The 27,396-nt window shown below is 58.5% G+C and overlaps 1 protein-coding gene across 1 annotated transcript; it reads left to right on the top strand.

Moving 5' to 3' along the window:
* The first annotated feature begins 2,188 nt into the window (after positions 1-2,188).
* LOC306662986 (chromobox protein homolog 7-like) lies at positions 2,189-17,733 on the top strand. Its single transcript, XM_079143285.1, is given in 7 exon segments — positions 2,189-2,539; positions 4,671-4,714; positions 11,566-11,631; positions 13,311-13,377; positions 15,775-15,963; positions 15,965-16,124; positions 16,452-17,733. Coding segments are annotated over 7 exon segments (753 nt in total). The 5' UTR covers positions 2,189-2,470; the 3' UTR covers positions 16,610-17,733.
* Positions 17,734-27,396: the final 9,663 nt, after the last annotated feature.

Here is a 27,396-nt window from a genome sequence, read left to right as displayed (position 1 = left end):
TTTCTTATATTTTAAGACTATGGTGCTTGCATATAAATTGGAAATGTTTGGTGGAGATGTCTGGTGGATTGGACCCTTTTCATTATAAACTGACTTTGTCTCCAGTGAGGCTTTCCCCCTCATGTTAAAATAAGGCAGCAGCCTTCTTTTCCTTAGCATTAGTATGATATTTCCTCTTCATGTACTTAGGTTCAACGAGTAAGCATCCTTAAGTTCAGGAAATTATCTCTTGCAGATGTCCGTTGCAAAATGCATCTGGCTGGATTTTATGCACTGACCATCTTTGTATTTTACCCACAACATTTAGTCCATTTGTAGTTTTGAATTCTAGGACATCTGAATTTCTGTCATCTATCCGTCCCAACCACCAATCTTGTTTTTCCCCCGTCTCCATTCTCCTCTGCCTTGAAATTGGTTGGTTTTCTCAGCTGTTTTTCCCTCTAATGGGTATTACGCACTCTGTTTCCATTCTTTCAGTGTTTACCTCGATGACAACTTGGATTCTTAACTCATTTTCCTCACCTTCCTTCCGAAGAACAGAAGGGTCTTAGAACATTTTAACTCCACTCACCCGACTTACATGCCAAGTTGTTTTGTACTTAAATTCTATTTTCGCCCGGAAGACATTGTTACAGTCTCCCATTATCAATGTTCTCCATTGTTCTTTCTTCCGTATTGCCCCAGAACTTCTGTCTGGCCATCTTCCTCCGCTTTTGAAGTTCCTCCGCTGGAATTTCCTTTAGGGAGGGGGGAAATTCTTAGTGTTTGTATTTGTGTCACTATTTCGACCTCGTTCATTGGGTGCATAATTTTTAAAAATGTATTTGTTCTTTTTAGCTGCTCATGACACCTGAGTGTATTTGGACATGTCATGCATACATGGAGTATGACTTCCCATTTTTTGCGGTTGTGCGTGACGTGGAGTTGGTCGTGTAGTCACATCCATGAATCTAGGAGAGCGACGTCCCATTCATTCTCCTCTTTCCTACTGTCCACCCCCGCCCTTCCCTTCTTTCCCCTTGGTCTAATTCAAAGCCCTGCCACCCTTCCCTACCCGCGCCCTACGTAATTCTGGAACGATATTTTCACCGGAGGTAAAAATTCCGGGAAGACGGCGGCTTTCTTTCCCGACATTGGATATCTTCTCTCACTGCCCCTTTTTGCTCTTGACAGTCAGATGTAAACTGTTTCTCTTTTCCTCTGTGCCGGGCAGCGAGGTCCGAGGGGAGTGGGGAGCTAAGGGGAGTTTCCGAGAACGGGCGACCCTGCAGACCTGCATTTGGGAGGGCGCACTCTGACCCCAGGGGAGGGCGGCCGGGTGAGAGGCTGCCGAGCCTGGCGGTGGGTGTGGAGGTGAGGGACGGGCAGCTCTGAGTCACCGCGAGGAGGTCAGAGGCAGGACCTGGGCTCCAGTCGGAATGGGGAAAGAACCGGCGGGGCCAGGACGATCGCTAACTCTTGGCGAGGGTGCATGGAGGTGTCGTGGAGCAGAGGTCGGGATGGGCGGGGGTGAGTCCGTCTTGGACCACACGTTCATTAACCGCACGAAGAGCTGGACAGACAGCGCGACGGTCAGAAAGGTCCCCGCGCGCACCTTGTCTTCCTGCGGTCTCACCTGCCCCAAGACGCTGCTTCGCCGGGGGCAGCGCCTGCCACAGCCACGCGGCGTGGGCCGGGCGGGCCGGGCGGGCCAGCGCAAGGACTCACGCGGAGGAACCTGTTTAGGACCTGCCGGGCCAGGCCGCCCGGGGTCTGGAATGGAACCGGGTTCTGCGGCGCTCGGACGGCGTGGGAAACTGTGCGATCCCCGCACCCCGGGGCTCGAGGGCCGGTGCCAGCCGGGGGCTCCCCGGTCGTGGGAGGTGGGAAAGCCGACCTCCCGCCCTGCGTCCCTTTCCTTTCTGCCCAGCCCGGGTCGTGCCGTTTCGGCCCCTCAGAGTCATCGGGAAGACCTGGGACTCGCGCCTCAGTGTTAAAGACCCCGGTTTGCCCGGGAACGCGCGGACGACCGCCGCGCACCGACGGCGTGGTGCCCCAGGAATGCCGCCACCCCGAGGCTGGGCGAGCAGCTCGCGGCAGCCGCGCTCGGGGCCGGCTGGACTCCGGGCTCGGGGCTCGGGGCGGGGCCCGGGCGGAGCTCCGGAGGCGAGGGGCGTGGCTCCGGAGGCGAGGGGCGGGGCTGACCCGCAGGGCGCGAGTTGAGCCCCGCGGCCGGCAGGCCCGCGCGCTCTCGCCCCGCCCCCTCCCCGCGCGCGCTCGCTTGCTGGCGCGGAGGAAAACGTTGCGCAGGTTCAAAAATGGAACGTCGGCGGCGTGAGAGAGCGCGAGGGGGTGTGCGCGCGTGCGCGTGCGCGTGCGCGCCCCGCCGAGGGTGACGGGGACCCCGCCGGCCCGAGCATCGCGCGCAGCAGCCGCGGCCCCGCAGCTCCGCCCCCGGCCCGGCCCCGGGCCCGCTCGCCCGCCGCCCCACATGGAGCTGTCAGCCATCGGCGAGCAGGTGTTCGCGGTGGAGAGCATCCGGAAGAAGCGCGTGCGGAAGGTGAGGCTGCTTGGGGGCGGCCCCAGGACCCCACGAGGTCGCCTCGGGTTCCCAGCACCACCCCCTTCGGGCTGGGGCTAAGGGAACGTGGGGCTGGGGGGAGGTCAGGTAGCTCTGCGCTGCTGGACCCGTCTCCCCATCCGGTGCCTCAGTTTCCCTGCCACGGGGTAGGGCGAGTAGAATCAAAGTTGTTGGCGCAAGTTGCTGGGGGCGACTGAGTCCACTCAGCTGGAGAGGAGGATCGGACTGCGGGAGTTTTGAGTGCCGTCCTGCCTCATCCCCTTTTCATTTTAAATATGGGGAGACTGAGGCCCAAGTTGAAGAAGCGACTTGCCCAGTGCGTTAGTGTTACAGCTGGGTCTCGAACCCGGCACTCTGGACTCTAGGTTAAAACAAGTCCTTTGAAGTTGGAGGTGGAGCTTTGAAAAGTGTCCTCCTGCCGCTGAAGTTTTCCTGCTGGACTTTGACCTTTTCCTATCCTTATCCCGCAATGCACACCCCTCTTCCCCAGCCCCCACACCACCACGGTCCCCGGCTTCCAGCCCCGCCCGGGCTCTGAAGCCGCCGCCAGCGTTGGGGCATCCTTGAAGCTCCTCCCCATCTGCCTACGCCTTCAAAACACACACCCTGCAATTTAAGGAGGCGTCTGTGCTGCTCAGGACCCCGCACCTCGGGCTAATGTGGTCGTCCTGGCCCGGAGTCTGCACTTCCAGTGCATGTTTGCCCAAGGGGGCTCCTCCTGGACTGCTGGTTGGGCTGGGGGCGTCCATGGAGAAAAGTTCCTCTCCTGGTATCACCCCTGTCCTTTTTCCCCATCTCCTAACTGCAGCTCTTTGGGAGGCTCCTGGTGGTTTCCTCCTCTCTAGGGGAAAAGGAGACCCGGGCAGAAGTGACCCGCTCAAGGGCCCACGGCAAGTTAGAGAAAGAGGTAGAGCAGCAGCTCGGGTGGGTTCTTCCCGTGGTGAAAACTCAGTTCATGCATCTTGGGCCAAAGGTCAGCTTCTTTTCTCTCCCCAACCGGCTTGGGGTTTAGCTGAGCTTCTGAATGGGGCTCCTTCCTTTCCCTTCCCCCAGGGTTTCCTGAGTTTAAAAGAGGATTAATTTATTCTACAAAGCCCAGTGCTTTCTAAGCAGTGTAGCCAGAGGCAGGTACAACAATCACACCCTTCTACAACCTGGGGGGTGGGGAGAGGAAGGGGTCCGGAGAGAGTCAGGACCCGCATCCAGCCTCTGAAAACATTCACTGGAGATCTGCTCCTCCAGCCCCAGGGATGCCTCCCTCCCTTTGAGGAGCCGGCATTCTGGCAGAGGAGGTGTGGAAGAACGATGAAGGAAATGAATACAGATGCCTTTGGATGGGCTATGTGCTTTGCAGAAGCAGAACTGTCAGGTGCTGGGAAGGGACCGGGACAGAAGGGCGGCCAGGGAAGGCCTCTTTGAGGAGGTGCTGTATCTTGGTATTAAGGTTCTGGTATGAAGGAGTTTTGCCCTCTCAATGTGGTTGGAATGCACACTTGTAAAGGTCCCTGACCCTTGTGAAGAAGGGAGGAGGGACTGACCCTATTTCCTAACAATTGGAAGGGCTGACACCTTTCTGCAGGTGGAGAGTTGTTAGGCTTCTCTGGGGTCCTGCTAGGGTCTTTTCATGTAAAGGTCCTAATTGGCCTGCTGCCTCTGGGTCAGGGGCAGCCTCTCCCACATTCCCAGCTGATAGAGCCATGGGCGTCATTCCAGGGCGGGATGTTCTAGGATTGGGAGAGTCTTCCAGTAGCCATGATCTTGACTGAGACTCTGGCCACTGTGAACCTCTGGCCATGCTTGCATGTCCCGTATGTTCTCAGTTTCCCCATATGTGGTGAGACTGCTGAGCTTGGGGCCAGGGCACTCCTGTGCTCTTATAGGGACAGTAGTCTGGGGTGGTCATGCAGCAGCAGTGTTTGGGGGTCTCTGGGTTGGCAGGGATCTGGTGGAGGGTCCCTGGGTTGTATTTGTGTGTCAAGGTGCAGCTGTTTGCAGAGGGCATCTGGGACGGAGATTCTTTCAAAGCTATTTGAGAGTTTTCTGTCCTGGGGGGGGGGGGGGGTCACAGGGGCCAGCGTTTGTCTCACTGTGCCTGTTTCTCTCTTCCCAGGGCAAAGTCGAATATCTGGTGAAGTGGAAAGGATGGCCCCCAAAGTAAGGCTCCTTCCTGTGTGTCTACCTGTCCACCCTCCACCCGCCTTGTGCCCCTCCCCTACCTAGCGTTTGTGACTGGGCAGCTGTTCCATGGGCTGGAGCACAGGCGGCCAAGGTGGGTGCCCGGCTCCTCTCACGCTGCCCTCTGGGTGTTGGGCCCTCTTGTGCTTCTCTGCCCTCCCTCTGCTTCTCCTGGCAACTGGGAGTGAAGACCTAGCATCTTGGCTTCAGAGATAGCCAGGCAAAGGGGCCCCAAGTTCAGCAGGTCCAGTGCTGGGTGAGCCACCAGGGAGGGACGGAGCCTGGGTCCACCTTGCCTTTGGGTGGCACTTTCCTGTCTCCAAATAGATCCCCAGACAGTGCTGGGAGGTTGGTGTGATCCTGAGCCCTCAAGATGAGCAACAGGCTCAGAAATGGCGCACAGCAAGCAGAGGCAGAGTGGGGACTTGAACTAGGCCTTCCCATCTTCAGGTCTGTCTCCATGCTACCCCAACCTCCTATCCCCGAGTTGGGGGTCAGGGAGCTGGGCCTAAGACCTCTCCCACATGCCCTGCCTCTCCTGCTGAAGCCCAATCAGGAGCCCTCCTACCAACCAATCAGCTTCCAGCATGGAATTGTGGGGGGCCTCCCATTGGTCGGTGGGTGCCCCGCCCTTGGCCTGCCTTCTGCAGACCCGACTTCTGGAAACCCCCTCTTACCCCAGCTGTCCGCACCTGGGGCTGCCTGCTCCAAGGTGTGTGTAGAAAGAGGGGCGTGCCTGACCTGGTATTTGGTCCTGGAGGCTTTCTGGGGGGATGGTGGGAGACAGCAGAGGGAAGACAGTCCCTGGGCCTCACCGTCCCTCTGTATGCAGTGGGTTCAACAGTCCAGGTCTGCCCTCCTACCACAGGCAGGTCTGCCCTCCTACCGCAGGCGGCTCTGCCTTGTGTTCAGGGACCCGCAGCCTGATGACTGCTGGTGGCCAGCAGGTAGATAATCCACTCATCCATTCCTCCTCCCGGCCTTCCCAAATACGCCTGGGGCTTTGGGAGGACCCCCTCCCCAATTGGCCACAGGTGGACTTCTGGCTTGGGTGAAGGGGCTCTCAGCTCTTCCTCCCCCAGCATCTCAGTGATGGCAGTGGGTGGGCCTTACTGCTTTTGGCCTTCAAGACACTGCTTTTGATAAATTCGTTCTCTAAATGGAGGGCCCTATTAATGAAAAGTTCCTTCCCTCCCACTTTTATCGATCCTAAAGGCCAGTACATCTGCCTGCCCTCAGAGCTTCATTCCGGTGGAAGGAGCCAGCCAGAGAGCAGAGGCCCTCGCTGCTTCTGTGGGCCTGTGCCCCTGGCCCACTTTTTTCTTAAGGTGCTGAGACATCACATGGGCCCTCGTGGCTGCCTCTTGTGACCCCAGTGGAGCTCTGGAAGCCCTGTTTGACCAGATGACCTGGGGACGCCTTCTGCCTGTCCCCCCTCCTTGGTACTGAATTCCAGGCCTGGCTGCACAGTGGACAGGTCCCAGCCTGGCAGGGCATCTCTTTCTGGTAAACCCTCCTTCACATATCTTAGGAGGCTCAGCCCAGCCCGGCGCCTCAGGGGATGTCTGCGTTGGTACAGAGTTAGGTGGGGAGGCTTCCAGGCGGTGTTTGGTTTGCCCCACCCGGGAGAGGAACGAGGGGAGTCCATCCTACCAAGAGCTCCAGTGGGCCCCAGAACCACATCCCCTTGATGTTATTCTGAGGATCAGACTTGTCATTTTTCAGCTGAGGATACTGAGGCCCAGCGAGGGAAGGTCACTCCAAGACCATAACTGCCAACCCCAAGCAGTGTGCTACCCACTTCCTACCATCACTGGTACCACCTGCGTAAGGCAGGTACTGCCAGCCATCCCACCTCACTTGGGAGAGGACAGCAGCTCAGTTGGGGTAGAGGCAGGAGAGCCTGGGCCTCCATGGCCGGCTCTGTCTTCAGTCTCCCCGGAGACCAAGAAAAGCGGTGCGGATGGAGCTGGCAGGCTGTTCCCTGGGCAGTAGCCTTGGCTGGGTAGTGCCAGCCTGGGCTGGCAGTGGGTGTCAGATTCTCCTGCTCAGTGGCCACCCTCCTCACTCTGGGCAGGGAGACTTCTGTTGATAACAGTTAACCATAAGCAAACTGTGACTGATTTTGTCGTGCTGGGGGTTGAGCCCAGGAGTGCTCTACCACTGAGCTACATCCCTGGCCTTTTTATTTTTCAAGACAGGGTCCTGCTAAGGTGACCGTGAACTTCAGTCCTCCTGCCTCAGTCTCACGTGTCGCTGGGTTTACAGGCTCGGCCCAAACTGCACTCCCTTTGTGCTCGGTTCCACTGGGGCCCTTCTATACCTTGCCATTTTTGTGCCCAGGAGCAGGCAAATGAGTGCCCCCTTCCCAGTAGATGTGGTGCAGGGGCTCTCTTGCTGCTGCTGCTGCTTTTTTGTTTTGTTTTGTTTTGGGACATCGGGGATTGAACCCAGGGGCACTTTACCACTGAGCTGCATCCCCAGCCCTTTTTAACTTTTTATTTTGAGACAGGGTATCTCTGAGTTGCTTAGGCCTAAGGCTAAGTTGCTGAGGCTGGCTTTGAACTTGCAATCCTCCTGCCTTAGACTCCCAAGTTGCTGGAATTACAGGTGTGCACCACCGTGTCCAGCTCTTGCTTCTTCCATAGCAAATGGCACAGGGAGGGGTTGTGAGCACAGAGCAGAGGATGTTAAGTTGTCCACAACAGCTGCTCTCTGCACCTCGGAGACCCCCCCCCCCCAGGTATTCCACTCTCCTTTCATCCTTCCCAGGACCCTGCTACCCCCTGCAGACTGGATGCCTTTCTTTCTTTCCCACTTGTGAATGCTGCCACATCGTTTAGGAAGCACTGGCTCCATGGAACCTTAATAGTAAAGTCAGTGAGTATAGCAGTAACTGAACTGCCAATCAGTAAGCTCCTGTCAAGAGCCAGACATTGGCCCTCAGTTGCATCATGGCACTGCATTTCACAGATGGAGACAAGCCCCCAGCAGAGTTGTTGCAGTCAGCTAGGAAAATCTGAATTGCAGGTGCCTGATCCCAAGACTTTCAGACCCACCCACGTGATACCCAGCCAGCTCCACCCAAGGTGACCAAGCCAGGAGTCTCTCTCACCTGTTGGCCTCTTGACCAGTTCAGTGGGATGTGCTCAGGCTTTGGGGCCAGACCATCCTGCCTTTGAACTCTAAGATTTACCAGCTGTGTGACCCAGGTCAAAACCCTTAATCTCTCTGCTTCCATTTCCCCATCTGCAGTCTGAGGCCCCACAGGGGCCTGCTGAAGACTGAGACAGTCATTAATGGCTAGCCAGGGACAGAGTGGGAGCTTTTTCCTCCTCCACAGCTGGGGTTGGGCAGCAGCCACAGAGTGCTGGGTTCTGGCCCTGGCAGGCTGTGGGCACTCTAGGTTTTTGAAATTGGTTTCATTAATGCTTATTTGTGTTTATCGTGTACGACACTGGTCTAAATGCGATATGTGGCTTAGCACAGCTGATCTTCACAACCCTAAGGGAAGGGATTGCTGGGAGCCGCACTTTAGGATGAGGCTCCAGAGGGATGGGCGTCATACCAAGTCACCTGCCCCAAGGCCGCACCCGGCAGCCCATTACGGGGGATTTGGTGAGGGTGCTGCTGCTGGCCTAGGCCTGCGGGGCTCCTGGGTGGCTGGCCCCTGCACCACAGCTCGGCAGCGCCCCCTCCCCGCCTCCACCTCCGGGTGAGGCTGCCTGGGGCTGGGGCGACCTGCCCCCAGACGCCCCCTCTGCCCGGAACCCGTGCCCCCAACCGGTGGAGTCCATTTGGCTGGTGGGGCGCGGCGGCCGGTGGCCGCGGCTTGTTTACCGGGGCTGGGGGCGGGGCGGGGTCACGTGGCCGTGTTTATCTCGGAGCCGCGCTGCGCCGTCCCCGCCCCCGCCTCCGCCCCCATTGCGTGCGCGCGGCCCTGCTGCGAGGGGCGGGGCGGGGCGGGACTCCCCATGCTCCGCCCCTTCGCTGCCCGGCCAGCGCGGGGCGATCGCTCCCGCCCAACCCGCACCGCAGCCCTTCGCAGAGCTGGCGCAGCCCGGAGGGTCTCCCGCCCCGCCGGCGCCTGCTCGCACCCAGCCTCCCTGTGCCCGGCTGTTGTCCAAGCATCTGCCCACCCTGAGTCCTCCTGGCTCCCCCACTGCGGAGGGCACCGCGCAGCTCCGCTGGTCCCGGTGGCCAGGGGGCTGAGGGGCCCAGGTGCTTGTGCAAGGCCTGTCCCACCTGCCTCAAGCACCCAGCAGCACCTGACTTGGCTGCCACGACTTGACCCACACCAGAAAGCATCCTGCTCTTAATCTGGCCTACCCACCTGTACACCAGTGTGCCAGGCCCTGGTTAGACACTGAGGACCAGGGCCGGATGGGCAGTGCCCCTCTCCCAGGGATGTCACAGCCAGTGGGGAGCCAGATAAGGTGACCTGGGAGACATCCAAAGGTAGAGGGCGACTGGGAGTGGCACTGAGTTCCAACCAGATTGGCCACCCACTGGCTCTTGACCTGGGGCAAACTGCTTAACACTGCCTCAGTTTCTTCATCTGCAAAATGGGATAATTTAAGAACCTACCTCTGCAGAGTGCTGTGAAGGACACATTCCTGGTGGTAGTCAGTGCACCAGCTGTCACTGAGGAGGTGGTGGTAGTTATTCTTTAAGATGAGGAAATTGAGGTCAAGAGAAGGGTAGGGACTTACCAGCAATCACACAGCAGCTACATCAGCAAGAATGAACCTGCAGTGGGCAGGTGGAGAGGGTTGAGAGGAGGGGCAATCGCTAGAGAGAGGGTGAGTCCCGCCCACCCAGGAAGAACCAGGACCCTTCCTTCTAGATTCATTAGGAGAGCCAACCTTTATGGGGACTCTGGGAGAGGAGAGCACAGTCTCCACCAGCCTGTGGGTCATGTGGCTTCCTGCAGTTCAAGGAGGACAAGCAGAATGGCCTCCACAGCCCTTCCCAGAGCACCAGTGACAAGGCTTCTGGGCCAGGCCCTGCTGGGTTCATCCAGGACCGAGACTTGGGCCTTCTGGGAGTAGGGCCAGGGGAAGCTCCAGGGCTGCTCCTGAAGGATGGCTAGGTGCTCACTGCAGGACAGGGCACCCAGTGGGGGGCGCACAGCACAGCCGGCCTTGTAGTGGAGCAGGTGGGAGGGAGAACGGGAGGAGGAGAGCTTTCTGCCTTCAGGCGCCTTGCTGCTCAACCCTGCTCTAGTGCTAAACCCCAAGAGAGGTCCCTGGGGGCTGCAGGGCCAGGGCTCTGCCTGGCCTCTTCTGCCTCCTGAAACCTCCCAGTCACCTGCCTTCTCTCCCAGCGAGGTTTCCAGCCAGGATCGTCTAAGTTTGCTTTGTCTGGTTAATATACATTTGTTTCCTGTCTTTCTGTTTGTACACTTAGATGCACGTGAACTGTAAACATGAACTTTATGTAAGTTCACATGTACATACTATTTTGTAGTACTGGGGAGTGAAGCCAGGAGGCACTCTACCTCTGAGCTACAGCCCCAGCCTGTTTTTTAAAAAATACGTTTTTGAGACAGTCTTTTTTTTTGACATGTTCTGTATGGTCTTTCTTCTCTTGGATACTTTTCACTTTATTTTAGATATTGATAGACGTTTATTATATTCATTTACTTATATGTGGTGCTAAGAATCGAACCCAGTGCCTTACATGTGCTAGGCAAGCGCTCTGCCACTGAGCCACAACTCCAGCCCTGTAGTCTTGTCTTTTCCATATTTTTTTTAAAAAGTATTTTTAGTCGTAGATGGATATAATACGTTTATTTTATTTATTTTTATGTGGTGCCTCACACCTGCTGGGCAAGCACTCCACCACTGAGCCACAGTCCCAGCCCCAAGACAGTCTTGCCAGGCTGACCTGAAACTTGAGATCCTCCTGCCTCAGCCTCCTGTTGCCCAGATTACAGGCATGTGACGCCGCATCTGGCTCAAACATATATTTTTAAATTAAAATTTTTTTATACTTATATCTGTTTATGGTGAAATGATACTGGATTGCTTTTTAAATGAAATTATTTATACAGAAAGGCTGCACTGAAGGAGGCGGGTGCTGAGTGGATGGAGGTGGAAGGCGGCTGTGGCAGACGTCCCTAGGGCAGGCCCGATGACGGCCGAGCTCTGGACGGTGGCATTGTCAGTGCCTCCCCTGCCCCTGGGCCCTTGGGCACACTGAGGTCAGGGAGGTGGAGACCCACCGTGGAAGAGCCCAGGCCTGCGGGGGGAGCTCTGCAGCACTGGGTCAGAGAGTTGCCAGGTGCGTGCTTGGTGCCAGGCCCAGAGACCAGGGAACTTGTCTGAGGCTCCTTCAGACCTGCTCTCGTTGGCGCAGGTGCCCGAGGCAGTACCCCAGCTGCGGCTGAGGCTGGGGAGGAACCACATGGTGCTGATGAACACTTGGACATACCGCAGAGCGCACAGGAGTCCTTTACAGATGGGGACATTGAGGCGCAGAGCTGTTGAATCAATGACGCAGGGCTGCCCAGCTAGCTCAGGGCAGAACTGGGACTTGAACTCAGGCCAGGTGGCTTGCGTCCCCCCTCTGCCCTAGTAAGAGTGCCCTGGGACACACAGGGACCCGCTGTCTTCCAGGCACCAAAGGCCTCAGGTGAACGTGGGGTCTCTCAGGAGTAGGACCCAGTCCGATGGTGGTGAGTGGGAGTGCGGGGAGTTCTGGTGTCAGCAGGGCCCAGGCAGCCCAGGTGGCCAGCTCTGGAGCAGGTGGCCGCCACGCCTGCCCAGGAAGGGCCTGGGACGGAGGCAGCGGAGGCAGATGCTCTGACCCCTCATCTCCCCTCCCAGGTACAGCACGTGGGAGCCGGAGGAGCACATCCTGGACCCCCGCCTGGTCCTGGCCTACGAGGAGAAGTAAGGCACCCCTGAGCCGCGGCGGCGGGGCAGGACGAGGGGTGGGAAGGGGGTGGGCACCGAGGACCCGGTCCCCTCCTCTGCCTGCCCAGCCATCACCTTTTGGCTCTGACACCCTGAGCTCCAGCCAGAGGTTTCACTTGCGTTCTGGTGAGGAAGACAGAAATGACCCGAGGTGCCACAGGCGTGAGTGACACGTCAGCGACATGGCTGGCGACGGTCAGGGACCTTCTCAAGATTGCCCCTCCCATGAAGGGAAGCAGAGCAAGCCACTGAGGGCCCAGGGGCGGCCTGGGCTTCTGGGCTCTGGTCCAGCCTGCTTGCGGCTCCCAGTCCACGGCCCGGGCACTCGGCCCCTCCTGCTGGTGCACTGCCGGGTTCCCTGCCGCCCATGTCCCTGCCCACAGTGGGCAGCCCGGTCCTGCCTCTCCCCAGCACCGGTCCCGTGTGGTCTGGGCCTCATCCCAGACCCCTTTTTATTTGGCCCCTTACAGCAGCCTCCTGGGACAGGACGAGGGGCTGGTGGGGCAAATGAGGAAGCTGAGGCTCGTCCCGGAGCCTCACAGCTGAGACCAGCGCGGGGACAGGCTCCGGCCGCAGGCTGAACCTGCCCCCTCGCTGGGCCCTCAGAGCTCCTCCCAGCAGGTCTTGACACTCTTTTATTGTTCCTTAGTATGCAGGGTGTCTCTGTCCCCCAGCTTCTTTCTGCTTCCTGGGTGCTTGGTGGGGCCTTAGTCCCAAAATCTTGGGCCACTTGGGAGGACCCTGTGGCCCGCCCCGGGGTGTGGCCGGGAGAGCCGTGGCCAGGTGGAGGCCTGGGCAGGACCTCCTGGCTGCCCAGAGCCCCACATCCAGAGGTTGCGGCTTCTGCCTGGAGGTGACCAGATGTTTGAAACGGATGCTGGGGATTCGCCGATTCATGCTGAGCCCGTACTGCAACTGGCCTCGGTCACCCAGCCGGAGGGGAAGGGTTAACTCCGTCCCCCACATTCTCCCCGCTGTCCCGGGTTCCATTGTGGGGACCTCAGAAAGTTGAATGGAATGAGCGAACAGGAGGAGGGACCTGAGCTTCCTACCGTGGCGCCATGGTTTGGAGCCTCTGGTCATGTCACCTCGTGTGTTGAGTGTGGCTGGCCTCGAGTGTGTGTGCCGCACCCATCTGAGAGTCAGGCAGCTGCCAGACGCCCTGCAGGCTGGGCTTCCTCCCCTCCCCCAGCGAGATGGTGCGGACGGGACAGGAGCCTTCTCTCTCCAGGTCCCTAAGGATCCCAATCAGGGAAGCCGGGCAGCACACGCTGATCTCCCCTCCCCCAGGCCACTCAGGACATTGGCTGGCAGGTGTCTACAACTCTTCTAGGAGTGGGGACCACGTGCTTGGCGGTCCCCAGGAGCAGGCAGAGCAGGGTGTTCGACTGGCCCCAGAGCTTGGGGCGGGGGGACCCTCGTAGTTTTGGAAAGCCCACACAGTGACTCTACGGTCCCCTTCCCATGTGTGGGCTGAAGTCCAAGCCCTGGAAAGTCGGGCACCTGACCCCACTGTTATGGCCCCAAGAGAGCCACGGGGACGACGGGGGGGGGGGGGGGGGGGGGGGAGGGTGGACGTGGAGGGGTGGAGCGGACACCTTGCCCTTAGATGTCACCAGTGTTTCCTTTTCTTCTGCCACCTGCCTTGTACCCAGGGAGGAGAGAGACCGAGCGTCGGGGTATAGGAAGAGAGGCCCGAAACCCAAGCGGCTTCTGCTGCAGGTAACCCAGCTGTCCCTGGGCGAGTGGGTGAGCTGGTGGTCCCTTGCCTTCCCCTGGCACCACCAGGGCACTGTGGGGTGGGAGCACCAGTGGGTGATTTTCCATGGGAGGGAAAAGCCCAAACACGGAGCAGGAGCTGAGGAAAGGTGGCCCAGTGCGCAGGTGTTGTTGGGAGGGGCATGTGGCTAACGCCGTCCTGGGAATTTGGGAAGCTCAGCATCTCATAAACAAGCCTTTGACACTCAGAATCCCCAAACACAAAATCACGATATTTAGGAACCTTTAGAAACAAGCTCTAGAAGTGAGTGACACGGAGGTGGACTTCCAGAACCCGGGAACGAGAGGCCCTTAGTGTTTGGCCCAGCTGGGAGCATCCAGCTCCTGGAAAGCTGTCCTTTTTGTGTCCTCTGAGAGGCGGGGCCCTGGTCTCTGACAGCCTCAGGTGTTGGGAGCATGGAAAGCAAATGGAGTTTGAAGCGCTGGAGCTGATTCTGGGCCAGCCTCTGAGATCCCCGGTGCTGGGGTTTCTCACCTGTGAGGGGTGGGAGCACCTGCCTCATTTCACAAGGCCCACCTGGGTGTCTGCGGCGAAGCATGAAGCTGCTGGTCCACGTGCGGTGCAGCTGTCCTGGTTATGGACCTCCTGTGGCTTTCCTGGAGCGAGCCGGCCTCCGTCCGGTGGGGCGTGTGATTGACGTGAATTGGGTACCAGGATGAAAAGTAACATTTGCCAGAGGTCCGCACCTGGGCTCTGTGTATGTCCTGCTTCGCAAATGGGCACGTTCCCTCTGCATGCCAGGCCTGCCCGCTAGGTGTAGGAGTCATCTGTGGCTGTGTAACAAGTCACCCCAACTTAGCAACTTGAGCCAGTGAACTCATCTCCTCACATGGTTTCCTTGGATTAGGAATTTGGGAGGAGTTTAGCTGGTCCTTTCGTGATCCTGGTTTGGGTTAGTCAAGGTTTGGGGACCAGGTCAGCTGCGGGCTGGCCTGGGGGCTGCTCCCAGGCCCAGGAGTCCGTGCTAGACATAGTGGGCCAGTTCCTGCTGGGAGGACCTGTTGGGCAGTGTGAGTGCCTTCGCTTCCCCACGTGGGTGATCCGAGAACAAGGAGGAAGCCTCCGCGTCTCCGTGACCCGGCCCGGGAAGTCACGTGCGGCAGTGTTTCTTGTGAGAAGGGACCGCAGATGGCGTGAAGGTGGAAAACGGTGTTGTCAGAGGCCGTCCACTGTGGTCTCTTCCCCTTTGCTCTCGAAGTCACTGAGGCTCAGGGAGGCCAGTAGTTGACCTGGTGTCACACAGCAGGTGCGAACCGAGTGCACCTGGAGGGCTCTGTTCTGTCATGGTGACTGGCAGAGGACAGAAAGGAGCCTGCCCTGCTGGTGGTGGAGAGGGCTCTGAGCCAGGGCGTGGGCCTGAGAACGCTGCCCGGCCCTTCCAGCCGCAGTCTCCCAGGCCCCTCTGGGGTTGGCCCTGCTTCCTCCTGCCACAGCCTGCGCCCAGGGCCAGGGATGGCATTAGGAGACAGGACTGAGAGCAGAGGTCACCTGCGTCACCTCCGCCTCCAGCTTGGTTATGACCCATCCTTCCTGCTGTCCTGGGAGCCCTTGGCCTCAGGTGATAGGTGACAGTAGACGGCACTGTGCCAGAATGATGGGAGATCCCATATCTTCCTTCTTGGAGATTGAGACTCTCCGTGGAGGCGGTGAGACAGGTCCCCCAGGTGCAGGACGCCAGCCCTTGCCCGGTGGACGGAGTGCCCTCCAGGTGCTTGGTGAGGCCGGTCAGCAGATGCCTGGCCTCCGGCAGAGCGGAGGCTGTCGGCATCTCAGGCTGTGGCAAGTGCTGTCCTTGCTGCCGGGGCCCGTGGCGCTGGGTGTCCCCTGGGCTTGCTGCCTCAAGGACCCAGCGCCCGCTTTGCCCCTGCCCCCTGCCCTGGCTCTTCAGCTCCTGAGGTGGTTTGGGAAGCAGCGATTCTCCTGGTGGGTGGACCCAGCGCCTGGCGTGGACAGGCAGGGCGAGCGCCCGGCTGCTGAGCCCCACCGCCCGCCCCGTTGGCTTCCTCTCTCTTTCCTTCCTTTTCTTTCTTGTTTTCCCACCGTGGTTGACATTGTCGTCGGTCAGTTTTCCATTCATACCTCGTGTGTGCTCCTCTGCTGGGACTGAGGAATGTGTGCTCTGGCCTCCGACCCCAGCCGGGCACAGATGAGACCGCCGCTGTGGCCCGGAGGGGACCGGGCACGGGGCCCGGGGCGGGCTGCGGCTCCGGCCGGCTCTGGCCAGGCGCGGGGAGGTGTGGAGGGATGGACTCTGGGGCCAGGGCGCCGGGCTCGAGCGCAGGTGCAGGTGCCCGCGGGCGGGGGCGGGGCTGACCCCGTGCCCTGGCTTGCCCCCGCAGCGGCTCTACAGCATGGACCTGCGGAGCTCCCACAAGGCCAAGGGCAAGGAGAAGCTCTGCTTCTCTCTGACGCGCCCACTCGGCAGCGGGAGCCCCAAGGGGGTGGTCAAGGCGGGGGCGCCTGAGCTGGTGGACAAGGGCCCCTTGGTGCCCAGCCTGCCCTTCCCGCTCTGCAAGCCCCGCAAGGCCCCACAAGTACCTGCGGCTCTCACGCAAGAAGTTCCCGCCCCGCGGGCCCCACCTGGAGAGTCACAGCCATCGACGGGAGCTCTCCCTGCAGGAGCCACCGGCCCCAGATGACCTGCAGGCGGCCGGCGAGTGGGAGCCCGCAGAGCAGCCCCCTGAGGAGGGTAAGATGGCCCGGGCCCCAGACCTCAGAGCTGGAAAGGTCCTTGGAGGTCACCGGGTCCAGCTGACCCACGCCTCCAGAGGGCCCAGTTGGCCACACACGCAGTGGGGACGGTGAGGACTGACCTGAGCCTGCCCCTGGCCACAGCTGACATCCCACCAGGGAAGGCCCAGTCTAACCAGGGGAGGTGGGCAGGGTGCCTCCTGGGTGTCCAGCAGTCGACTCCCGAGAAGGCCCTGGGGCTGGGGGCCGGTCTGCACGCTGCTCCATTCCCCTGCCCACCTGTGGCCAACCTGCCCCTGTCCCTGTCTTTGTCCCGTGGCTGCAGCAGATGCAGAACTGGCAGATGGGCCCCCTCCCTGGACGCCCACGCTCCCCTCAAGTGAGGTGACCGTGACAGACATCACCGCCAACTCCATCACCGTCACCTTTCGAGAGGCCCAGGCAGCAGAAGGCTTTTTCCGAGACCGCAGCGAGAAGCTCTGAGTCACCGTTTCCACCCACCTTCCCTGTTTCCTTTGGGGTTGGGGTGGGGAACTCCTGAGGCAGGGAGGGGTTGGGGCAGGGTAATTATTTTATTTAAAAAACCACCGAGCAGAAGACGGGTGGTCCACCAACCTCCAACCCCTGCCCTTCCTCCGTGAAGGCGTCTGCAGAGAGGCCTTGGGGGCTGGGTTGGGGAGGTTGGTGTCGCTCTTGTTGGGGTCCCATCTCCAGGCCCATGGGGACAGGGCCACCCTGCTGCCTTGCAGCTGCTGGTTGTAGGAGGCGAAGCAGCCTTGGGGTGGGACCCCACCTCAGCAGCTCTGCCTGTCTGGTTGGTTCGGCCCTCCTACCCGCTTCTTCTGGGCCTGGGTCTTTGTTTCGATATTTCCACTCCAGCTTTGGCGGGGTTTGGGGGCTGCTTTCACCGCAGGCCCTGGGTCAGGGAGAAGGGGCTGGAGGGAGGGTCTGAGGACTGTGGCGCCTGGTCCAGGCCCCCCAGAGAGCAGGAGGAGGCTGCCCCGGGCTGCCTCGCCGAGAGCTGGCCCAGCACTGGCTTGTGTGGACATGCATGCTCACCCGCGGTCCTCGTGCACATTCCCACGTGCCTCATGTCTCCAGAGTGTCCCCTGGGCCTCGCACGCCTCCTTTAGAAACCCTGCCAGGTGAACGTGGGCAACTCACAGCACAAGAGGACTTGCGGCAGCCACCGGCCTTGCCCGTGTCGCAGGGCGGGATCCAGCCAGCTGCATTTGCTCAGTGCCAGCGAGGACGGGGTTCTGGCCGCGAGCTTGGCCGCACTGATGCTCAGGCCTGCAGACGTGGCTCCCGGTCGCGCTGGCCACGCTGCAGGCGTGCTGACCCGTCTGCACAGACTCCAAGACACTTGGGACCTGTCCTTCTCCCACAGGGATTCTTGTCCTTTGACTCAGGTGACTTTTCAGCCCTTCCAGCTCCCCTCTTTCTGCCGTCCCCTCCAGCTCCGCGACCCGCGAGGCGTGGCGTGGGCGGGTGTCCCCCTCTCAGGGCAGCCTTGTCTCCTGGACCCTTCCTCCTTCCATCTGTGTCCCCCACCAGACCTGAATGCCACAGTGGAGACTGACCTTGTTTCCCATGGGGGTCCAGCCACAGAGTGCAAGCCACAGAGTGCAAGTCCAGCCACAGTGGCCGTCCAGGCTGAGTGCAAGCCCCACACCCTGTGGAGGGGCCGCGCCTGCCAGGAGGGGGTGCTCGACTCTGGTCTGTGCCTAGCTGCCCCGCAGGCCGCTAGCTCCCTGCCCTGAGGGGCGATTGCTCCCCATCCCAGCCCTGTCCCGGAGAAAAGGCCAGATGGAGTGGGGGGTCCTGGAACAGGGAGGAGGTTGGCACCCCCAGAGTTGGGGCGTCTGAACTTAGTAGAGCCATGTGGCTGGGGAGCTCAGCCCTGTCCCCGACTCTGTGCCTGCCCTCAGGAGGTCATCAGATCTCTGTGGGGACAAGGGTAGGGCAACTCTTCCCCCAGGTTCCTCCCCATTCCCAAACCAAAGAGTCTGCACCCTGTTACTGCTTGGGATGCCTTGTTAGCAAGATTCCACTTCCCGGATCTCTCCCAATCTCTAGTTCTCAGTTGCCCAGGATCAATTCAGTGCTTCCATTGGGGGACAGTCACCTGTGGGTGACCTGGTTCACTCCAGCCCAGGGAATTGAATCTAGAGGAGGATGTGGGGCGGGCCTGGGAGAGGAGGGGTTTCAGCTGCACGACCCTGAGCAGGGGAGGAGCTTGGGGTTGGGGGCGCTTCAGGGTGGGGGCTCCTAGCCTGGAAGTTGGGGGACTGAGGGCTGGGGGTTCTCTCCTGCTGAAAGTCGGACCTGGCTTTGGGACATGGCAGCCTCTCCTGGTAGAAATCACTCCCTCACTGGGGACGCGGCTTTTCCCTGGGGTCCTAGCTGGGAACCCGCAAGCCCCAGGTCCTGGACGTGTGGCGGTTGTTCTGCTCCTTCCCATGCGATGAGCCGCCGCTTGTTCTGTCTGTAGCCGCAGAACGGAGCTCTCCTCTGACTCAGCCCTTCAAGGCGAGGTGCCTGGGGCCTGTGGCTTAGAGGGCTGGGCCCAGGCCTGGCACCTGGGGGGATGGTCCTGAGAGGCCCAGCTCGGGGTTCTGCGTAGGGGAACTGCTCTAGGCTGCTGGGGCAGGTGGTCTTCTGTGAGGGGGTGGGTTTGGCCACACAGCCCTCCTCCCAGCCCTGAGTGTCCCAGCTAGGGCCAGGTGGACAGTGACCTCCCGCCCCCAAGCCCCCTGGAAGGTCAGTACCCTCGGGTGGGGAGCGTGGGCTGCCTGCCTTTGCCAGCACCCTGTGAATGTAGAGCCTGTTGGTACTTCACTTCTGCCAGGGAGCGGGCTGGAATGTCCCACCCACCCCTGGCACGGACCCCGATCATTCTGTCAGGACAGTAACCCCCTTTGCCAATGTCCTTCCGCCTCCTGCCCCGGAAGGTGTGAGGCACCCGACAGCTGGTATAGCTTTTGCTTTACAAGTGGCCAGATGCGGCCGCCAGGTCTCAGCCAAGAACGCGTCCTTTGCACAGATGAGCTTCAAGCTTCGTTCAGACTACATGAATGTACTTGGGAGGGCCGGGTGTCGGTCCCCAGTGCCACCCCTCCTGGCCGTGCGTGCTGGGGAGGGGTCAGAGCGGGTGCAGAGCGCAGTTTTATTTTTGTACTGATATTGGTAAGAGACTGTATAGCATCTATTTATTTAGATGATTTATCTGGTAAATGAGGCAAAAAATTATTAAAGACATTTAAAAAAAATTTGTGGGCATTTGGTCATTCTCTAATATGATATCCCCTCTGTTCTGGGGAAAGAGCCCCAGCCCTAGAGGACAGTCTGTCCCAGCTCTGCCAGTGACCGACTGTGACCTTGGACAGGTGGTTCACCTTTGAGTTTCCTGATATACAGAGAAGACTCCACAGGGGTAGGAACTGGGCTCCAAGGTGTGTTGCTGGGTGGGTGCCCACCACCCTCTGCTTCCTCCTGAGAGTGTTCTGGAACCTTCAGGACAGTCCCCAGGGCTTTGCAGCGCTGGGTTCTGAGCCTGGGACCATCACGGGGTACCTCACGCCTGTTCATGCAAACTCAGCACGGCTGTGACCCTGAGGCAGGGGGGCAGGGTACAGAGTGTGGCAGAGAGGCTGTGCCCACTTGCTTTTGGGTTCCTCACTGGCTGCAGAGTGGAAGCTGGCCAAGGGCAATCAGGGCAGGAGGTGAAGAGAAGGGTCAAAAGACTGTCCAGCCGTCCAGGAGGGGCTGGCGTTGGTCACGGCAGGGCAGTCCAACAAAGGCAAGAAAGGCACGCCGAGACCTGTGGGCGCTGAGGTCATCAGGGTCTCTAGTTAGGGCGACAGGTAGTTGGAAGTGTCTCCTCTGGAAGGAGATTAAAAGAGGAAGAGGGTTTGGAAGTAGCTTGGTTACCCTTCAGAGCAGGGCCTGAGGCCAGGGTGTTCTGCACAGGGAGTTTGGGAGGTGATCCCCAAACCAGGGTGAGGGGTTAGAATGGGGGGAGCATATGAAAGCTGTTCCTGAGTGGGTATTGAGGTCACCGTTACAGTTATGCGCACGGCCACCCAAGACGTGGACTAATGTCCCACAGAATTGTCCACTCCCATGGAAAGCGAACTGAGCTGGCCATTTGACACCTACAAGGGACTGTCCCCGGCCCGCCACTGAGGTCAGGAGTGAGGCCAAGAGGTGAGTGCCCCGAGGGCCACTGCAGGTGCCATGGTGCGATGGCAATGATGCCATCTCTCAGAGGCGGCCAGGGACAGCCCGGTGAGGGACAGGAAGTGTGGTGAGTGGGAAAACCACCCGTTCCGGGCCGGCCATGGGTGAGGGGCCATCACCCCCTGCACCACTCCCCGCCCCCCCGCTGGCCACCGCCGCCACCCGGTGGGGGGACCCAGTCGCATCCACCAGGCACCAGGGCCCCGTGGATCAGATCAGGCTGCGCTTGCTGCATGTGGTCCTGTCGCCACTGGGGCTGGGGACCCCTCTGGACTCCCCAGATTCCACACGTGCTCCTCTTGCCCACATTGTGTGGCAGCAACCTGGCACCTCTAGGCCATCAAGCTTGGTCATCCTCATCAGGAAGCGGCCTTTCCTTTTCGCCCGCTGACCCTGGTCCCGGGAGCTCAGCCCCAGGTGGGAGCAGCAGCTTTGGATCCTGAGGAGTTGCTTGCACTGCTCTCGGAAGACGCTCCCTCCCCCGGAAACCAGGATCTCTAATCCACCAGGCCAAAGCGATTCCCAAACCAGTGAAGAGGGCAGTCCCACTGCCACCCTCAGGATCTTCCCGGACGTGGCACATGTACCAAATCCTGGGGAACCGGACCCAGCTCCTCAGGAGGGGCCCAGGGCGGAGGGCCTGAGGATGCCATGCCCAAGCTTGCCTGCTCCCCTAGGGGACAGGGTCCTGGTCTAAAGCGGCCGCAAGCGGAAAGCCCAGGGTGAACCAGGCATTTGGCCTGCCTTGCATGGTGGCGATGGCGTTGGTGCTGTAGACAAGGCAGATCTCACCCCCAGCAGGGGTTGAACCTGGTAATGGACTTGCAGACCTCTCCCAAGGGAAGAGATTGAGTCCCGCGGAGGCAGCCTGCCTCGGAGTTTCCAGCCGCTCTCCTTAAGGCACGATATGGGGGCTCGCCGGCAGCATCTGCCTCTGACAGCTCGACCTTCCTCAGCTGTGCCAAGGAGCCTCGGCCCAGCTTCGTGCGAAGAAGGCTACTCTGCCTAGGCCCTCGCAGGGCCTCTGCTTCTGTGAGGCTGTGCCCTTGGTGGTCCCGTTGTGCAGATGCAGAGGGCAAGGACTGAGGCTGGCTGTCGCCCACTGTCAATGGCTAGACCAGCAGATGGACCTCCAGCTTCCCAGGAATCCTCTGTGGTGAGCAGTGACAATCGTCAGCTTAGCTTGCTTGGTCCCATTGTGTGACCAGCCTCCCAAAGGGTGCGTGTGAGGGAACAGCCCCTACCGACGACACCACCTTGCTCGCTGCATACAGGAGGAAAGCCAGCGTCCTTCCAGACGATGTGGGGGTCTGGACATTCCGGCCCAGATCGCTCTCTTTGTTCCCTTCACTTGGCTCAGTTCTTGGGGACAGCGAGGGATGCCTCAAGGACATGGTGTTTTCCTGTCCTTTCTCTTAGACTGGTGGGGGATCCCACCCCAGATCCTGTCCTGAGGATTTGCCTTCAAAGCCACATCCAGCATCTCTGTCCCAGCTTAGGGACCGTATCTGTCAGGGCCCAAATTGTGCTCCCCCAAATTCATATGGTGAAGTCCTGACTCCCAGGACCTCAGAATGTGACCTCAGCCTCCTCTGGCTTTCCAAAGTCTCCCAAAATAAACGAGGGAGAGAGGAGGCCCTGGAAGCCCCACGCGTTCCAGGTCAGACCTGGAACTGCAAGACGTCTCCTGGCCCCCACCTTTTAGATGGCACCTGGTCCCAGACATTGGAGGGGGTGTGAGCACCCTCCCAGACTTGCGCAGTGGCTTCCTGCGGGATTTGGACTCCTCCCTACCACAGACAGGAAGGAGTCTTGCCAAGGAAGCCTCAGAGGTGCAGAGAAGGAAGGGCCGGGTCCGGTTGGTCACTGTCAAGTCCAACATTCCGTGGCATTTCTCCAGGCAAGCAGAGGACAGATGACTTCCTCCTCCCACCAGGAGACCTCCACACAGGCAGTAGAGGCCAGCCTCAGCACTTACACAGACCCCATCTCCAAATCCTTCTTAAAAAGCTCAAAAGGGCTGGGGAGATAACTCAGTCGGTAGAGTGCTTGCCTTGTAAGCACAAGGCCCTGGGGGATTTCTAGAAGGTACAGGAGTGGCTGAGGTCAGGGAAGCGGGGGTACCGTGAGCTGACAGGAGAAGCAGGGTCCGAGCCCAGTGGGGTTGTTTCAGGCTTCCAGTAACCTCCAGAAACAGCCAAGAGTCTCCAGGAAAGAGAGCATCTGCCCTCGCCGCGCTAATCACATGTTCAAAGGGGGCCTCGTGAGCCCTGGGTCAGATTGAGTCAAGTGCCACCTGACAGGGGAACAGCAAGGAACACAGCATGGCTTCCGTGACCTTCCTGCCAAAGGTCCCCAAACCTGAATCTAATCGTGAGGACACAAGAGAGGAGCCCAAAATCCAGGGTGCACCGCGGAGCCTCCCTGGCGACCGCGCCCACCCCCGACCACATCATCTACCCCGTGGGGAGTGGCTCTGTCCTTACAGAAGGGAAAGGAAGAAGGGAAGCTATTCTGTCTGGGACGTCCTCTGTGTTTGTTTTGTGCCCTTGGTGAAAGTTTTTAAATCCATAAATTTCTTCCCGGTGTTTCTTCCCAGTGTTACAGGTCAGGCCATGTGGGCAGTGACCAGACAGGCTCCTTTGACCCTGAGACTCCTGTCGTGTGGGGCCTGCTTCTCCCGCGGAGCACCCGCCTCTACCCACCAACCGTTGCTTAGCACAGCATGTTTGGCAACACCAAATGGCAATTCTTATATCTTGTAAAATTGTTCTTTTTGGTCCCTATTTTCCTTGGACAATGTACCCAGTCAGAGAACGATTGTCTGGAGGTTGGTGACCACTCTTTAACTAGTACCGACTAAGGTCGTTTTTTTTTTTTTTTGGTGCTGGGGATGGAACCCAGGGCCTTGTGCTTACAAGGCAAGCGCTCTACCCGACTGAGCTATCTCCCAGCCCCCACTTCCCCTTCTGCTTATGATTTTAGATTTCATGATGTTAGTTTGTAGTTTTAAATCACAGCGACAGCCACTTATGATAGATGTACTGACATGCTTTACTTATGGTATAAAAACCCCTGCAACCCTACGCTCGGGTGGTCTTCCCAAAAGCCATCTTGGGCCTTGTGTGAGACAGTCAGCCGGCTGGCTAATAAAGACTCTCAGATTTGGACTTCTCGGTGGTGATGGGTCTGTTCCTGAGTCGCACCCCACAACACAAGGACTCTTCCTAGGAATTTCATACTTTTGGTGAAGAGTGTACACAGAGGACGGCTGGACCACAGCATGACCAGTACCACAGCCAAGGGGCTGCAAATGACAGGAAGTCCAGGGTAATTGTGTGGGGAGGGCTCTGGGGAAGGGTCCTCTGGCATTCCTTGGCTTATAGACACATCACTTTCGTCTCTGCCTCTGTGGGCACGTGGCTCTCTCTTTGTGTAGCTCATTGTCTTGACTCTTATAAGAACAGGTTGGTCCACCCTAATCCAGTACAATTCATTTTAACCAATTATGTCTTCAGTGACCCATTTCCAAATAGAGTCACATCCCACAGTTTTAGAAAGGACATGAATTTTAGGATAGGATGCTATCCGACCCAGTACAATCACATCTGACATTTATTGTTAAAACTTTCTCACGTGGAGTGTAAACTGCTTCCTGTCTCTTGCTCTTTATTCTCTCTTTTTTTTTTTCCTCTCTCTCCCAGAGTGTTATAGCCCTGAATTTTGGCAAGATAGCTGCTTTCCCAGACTCCTTTGCCACTAGGTGCAGCCAGGGGACTGAGACCTGGTCAGGGGATGCAAAAGGAGACACTACCTGGCAGCTTCTGGGACTGTCCCTTAAGAAGACAGTGAGCTTGGCATGGTGCCCCTCTCCTCGTCCACCCCCCTGTGACTGGGACACAGATGCCATCACTGATGCATGGTGGGCATCGCCCGAAGCTGGGGGCAGCCAGGCTCTGAGTGACTGTGGGGTCCTCAGGGGGAAGACGATGAGGGTGACTGAGAGTCGCAGGGAGCCGTGTCTGAGGGTCAGCGCCTATAGATGGGTCAGCTTCCTAGCACCCGGCAGAAAAACTATTGTTTCAAGACCATGCCCCGCCCCCCGCCAGGTGGCCTGACCTTCCCTTCCCACTCACCCTGTGTCTCCACCCCCAACCCCCCTGACGGCCAGAACATCACGATCCTCACAGAACTCGATGCAGCCATCCAGAGGGCAATGGACTGATTAAGGAGGCGGGAAAAGGAGACAAAACAGGGGACCGGCTTCCTGAACTCCAACGCTGAGCCCCACCTGCGGTCCCTACGCTGCCCCTCAAAAGTCAGAAGGGTGCTTGGGCAAGGCTCTGAAATGTCCCTGGAACCCCCAGCAATTTGGCGGGAAGAAGGGCGTGGTCCCTGTCCTCTTGGGCAGTGTAGCCGAGTCTACTCTGTGCCTGAGAGTGGCCCCTTGTGGCTCTCCCTCTTGTGATGGGCTGACAGATCTGGCTCCATGAGAATGTTACAGGCCAGACTCTCGGGAAATGACTCAACAGACTCCATTTTGCTCTGAGGCTCCATGTTACGTAGGAAATAAAGCTTCCCCCATGGGAACACCCGCCTCTGTGCCCATCATCAGTTACTTAGTGTGACATGTCCTAACAATGCAAAATGACAACTCCTATGTAAAGAAACATTGCTCTCTTTTGATTCCTATTGCTCCTGAGAGTGTACCATGTGAACGGTGATTGTGTGGCTGTTAGTAGCCATTCTTTAGTTTGTACCTAGGTAAGGGTCGTTTTGACCCACTTCCCCTCTGTCGGTGATCTCATGATGTTAGTCTGTAGTTTTGAATCATAGCAACAGACACTTATGCTTGATGTGATTTTTGGTATAAGAACCCCTACAAACCCTGTGGTCAGGGCTGTTCTCCCAAGAGCCATTTTTTGGGCGTTGTATTAGACAGTCAGCAGCCGGATTAATAAAGACTCTCAAATTTGGACTTCTCAGTGGTGACCGGTCTGTTCTTAAGTTGCGCCCCGTAACACCTCTGTGACTTATTTGGTGAAAAGACATGTTCCTTTCTCTTCCTCTCCCCGCTCCTCCCTCATCTCTCCCCACCCTGATCTCAGGGGGAAACAAGATTACCTTTCTCCCTGTCCCTCAGTTATCCGACCGCCCTTGAGCACACCCACCTTGGGAACGAGGTGTTCCAGACTCTGGGAATGGTGTTGAATGTTCCGCCATTCCCCAGCCTCTTCGGAGGAAGGAGGAAGGGGGTGTCCTCCTTGAAGCTCACTGTTATCTGCACCTCCTGGAGCGCTTGCACCCTGACCCAGTTCTCTGGTTTGAACACTTTTTAAAATATCTTTTTAGTTGTCACTGGACACAATGCCTCTACTTTGTTCGTTCATTTCCATGCGGTGCTGAGATGGAGCCCAGGGCCTCTCGCGTGCCAGGCAAGCGCTCTGCCCAGCTCCGCTCAGACACTTGCTGTGGGTTTTCAGAAGCCCTGCTCTGCCCCTGCCCGGGTTGAGCCTAGAGACCCTGCCTCTGGATTCGGCCTGCCGGCCGGTGAATAAAACCCTCCTTCCTGCGTCCAGACTCGGTGTCCATTTACTCGGGAATCTCATCTCAACAATGGCACCAGAAGGTCTCAGAGACGACCCCCTCCCAGGTGAACAGGTGAATGACGACTCAACAGAGAACCCGTGGGACTGAGCCTTTGGTCACCTCTTTAAAAGCCCCTGTTCCTGCTGCTGGGCAGAATCTCAGCCTCTGGCACAGGAGAACCCTGTGCTTCGTCCTTTGCTAGCAAAGCAATAAAGCTTCTTTGTCCTTTTTCTCAAAACAGTGTCCTTGTTACTGGATTGGCATTGGGGACAGGCGAGGCTGGGGGACAAAAAGATAGTCAGGGTAGGTATAAACTAATTGGGTCCCATCCACCCACAAGAGGGCAAGAGGGGGGGCCGATCGGAAAGGAAAGGAAATCAGATGCTAATACCTCCAGAGCCCCGCCCCCTCCACCTGTTGCCAAGGATACCTGCCTCCAAGGAATCGGTCCTCCCAAGAAGTGGTTAATGAGGCACCTCCTAGTGCCCTTTCCTGCCCTTAGGACAGACACGGAGAGGCACCCCTGGAAGGCTTCTTCCCCGCCTTTGGCCCACCTCTTGGTCACTAGTTACTTAGGCAAGATGAGGGGAGAAGGGGGTCATGACCACAAAGGACGCCCGCACTTCCTTGGACCCCCAGCTCTGGGCCCTTCTCTGCAGAGAAGTCCGTCTATGTTCTAGCCTTTAATGATAAAACCTGCTTTCCACGCGTGCGTGGCGCTTCTCAAGATTCAGTCTTCAACATATGGGGAAACAGAACTTGACCTGATTGAGTCTCATCCCCAGTATCACAAGGACCGAGCTCTCAGTAACAAATCTGGCACCCCAGTGGGGGCCGAGACCAGAGCCTGCCCCAGCCCTCGGGCCAGCCTGGCTCTCCAGGACCCCATTTCCACGCTGAGGATGCAAGGTGCCTGGCTGAGAGCCAACTGCAGCAGAGTTAGGCGGGTGAGTTTGCCTCAGGTCGAACCCGAGGAGCTGTTCCCGAGAAGGGACCGAGGGGTGGTCCCGGCAGCTGCCAGCTCCTTTTGCTTTGGGCAACTCCCCGCTTCTCTCCCTGGGTAGTACAGGTTTCTCCGTTGTGGTCCACTTTGAAAAATAGGAACCTGAACTCAGGAAAGTCACGACAACTTTGGCCATTTGGTAAGTCCCTGAGACCCTTGATTCCACACACCTGGTTCCTCTTCATAGGAACATCGGGTCCCTCTTTTTGGAACATCTGGTCCCATCTGTGGCACCCCTGGTGTAGGAGTCACGGTTAAGTGGGACTCGAGAACCCAGGGATACACACTCCCTTCTGATCTGTTCTAGGTTCTCTTCCATTTGTTGGCCTCGGGCCTGGGAATTCCCTCTGGTTGTCTGTCTTTGTTTTGTTTGTATCTGTTACTGCCCCTTTTAAGACATGGCCAATACTGCATTGATCTTATAGGTAGTCTCTTG

The sequence above is a fragment of the Sciurus vulgaris genome (assembly GCF_902686455.1).
Source record: "Sciurus vulgaris genome assembly, chromosome: 5".
Taxonomy (NCBI): Eukaryota; Metazoa; Chordata; class Mammalia; order Rodentia; family Sciuridae; genus Sciurus; species Sciurus vulgaris.
This window is presented reverse-complemented; position numbering and strand designations above follow the sequence as displayed.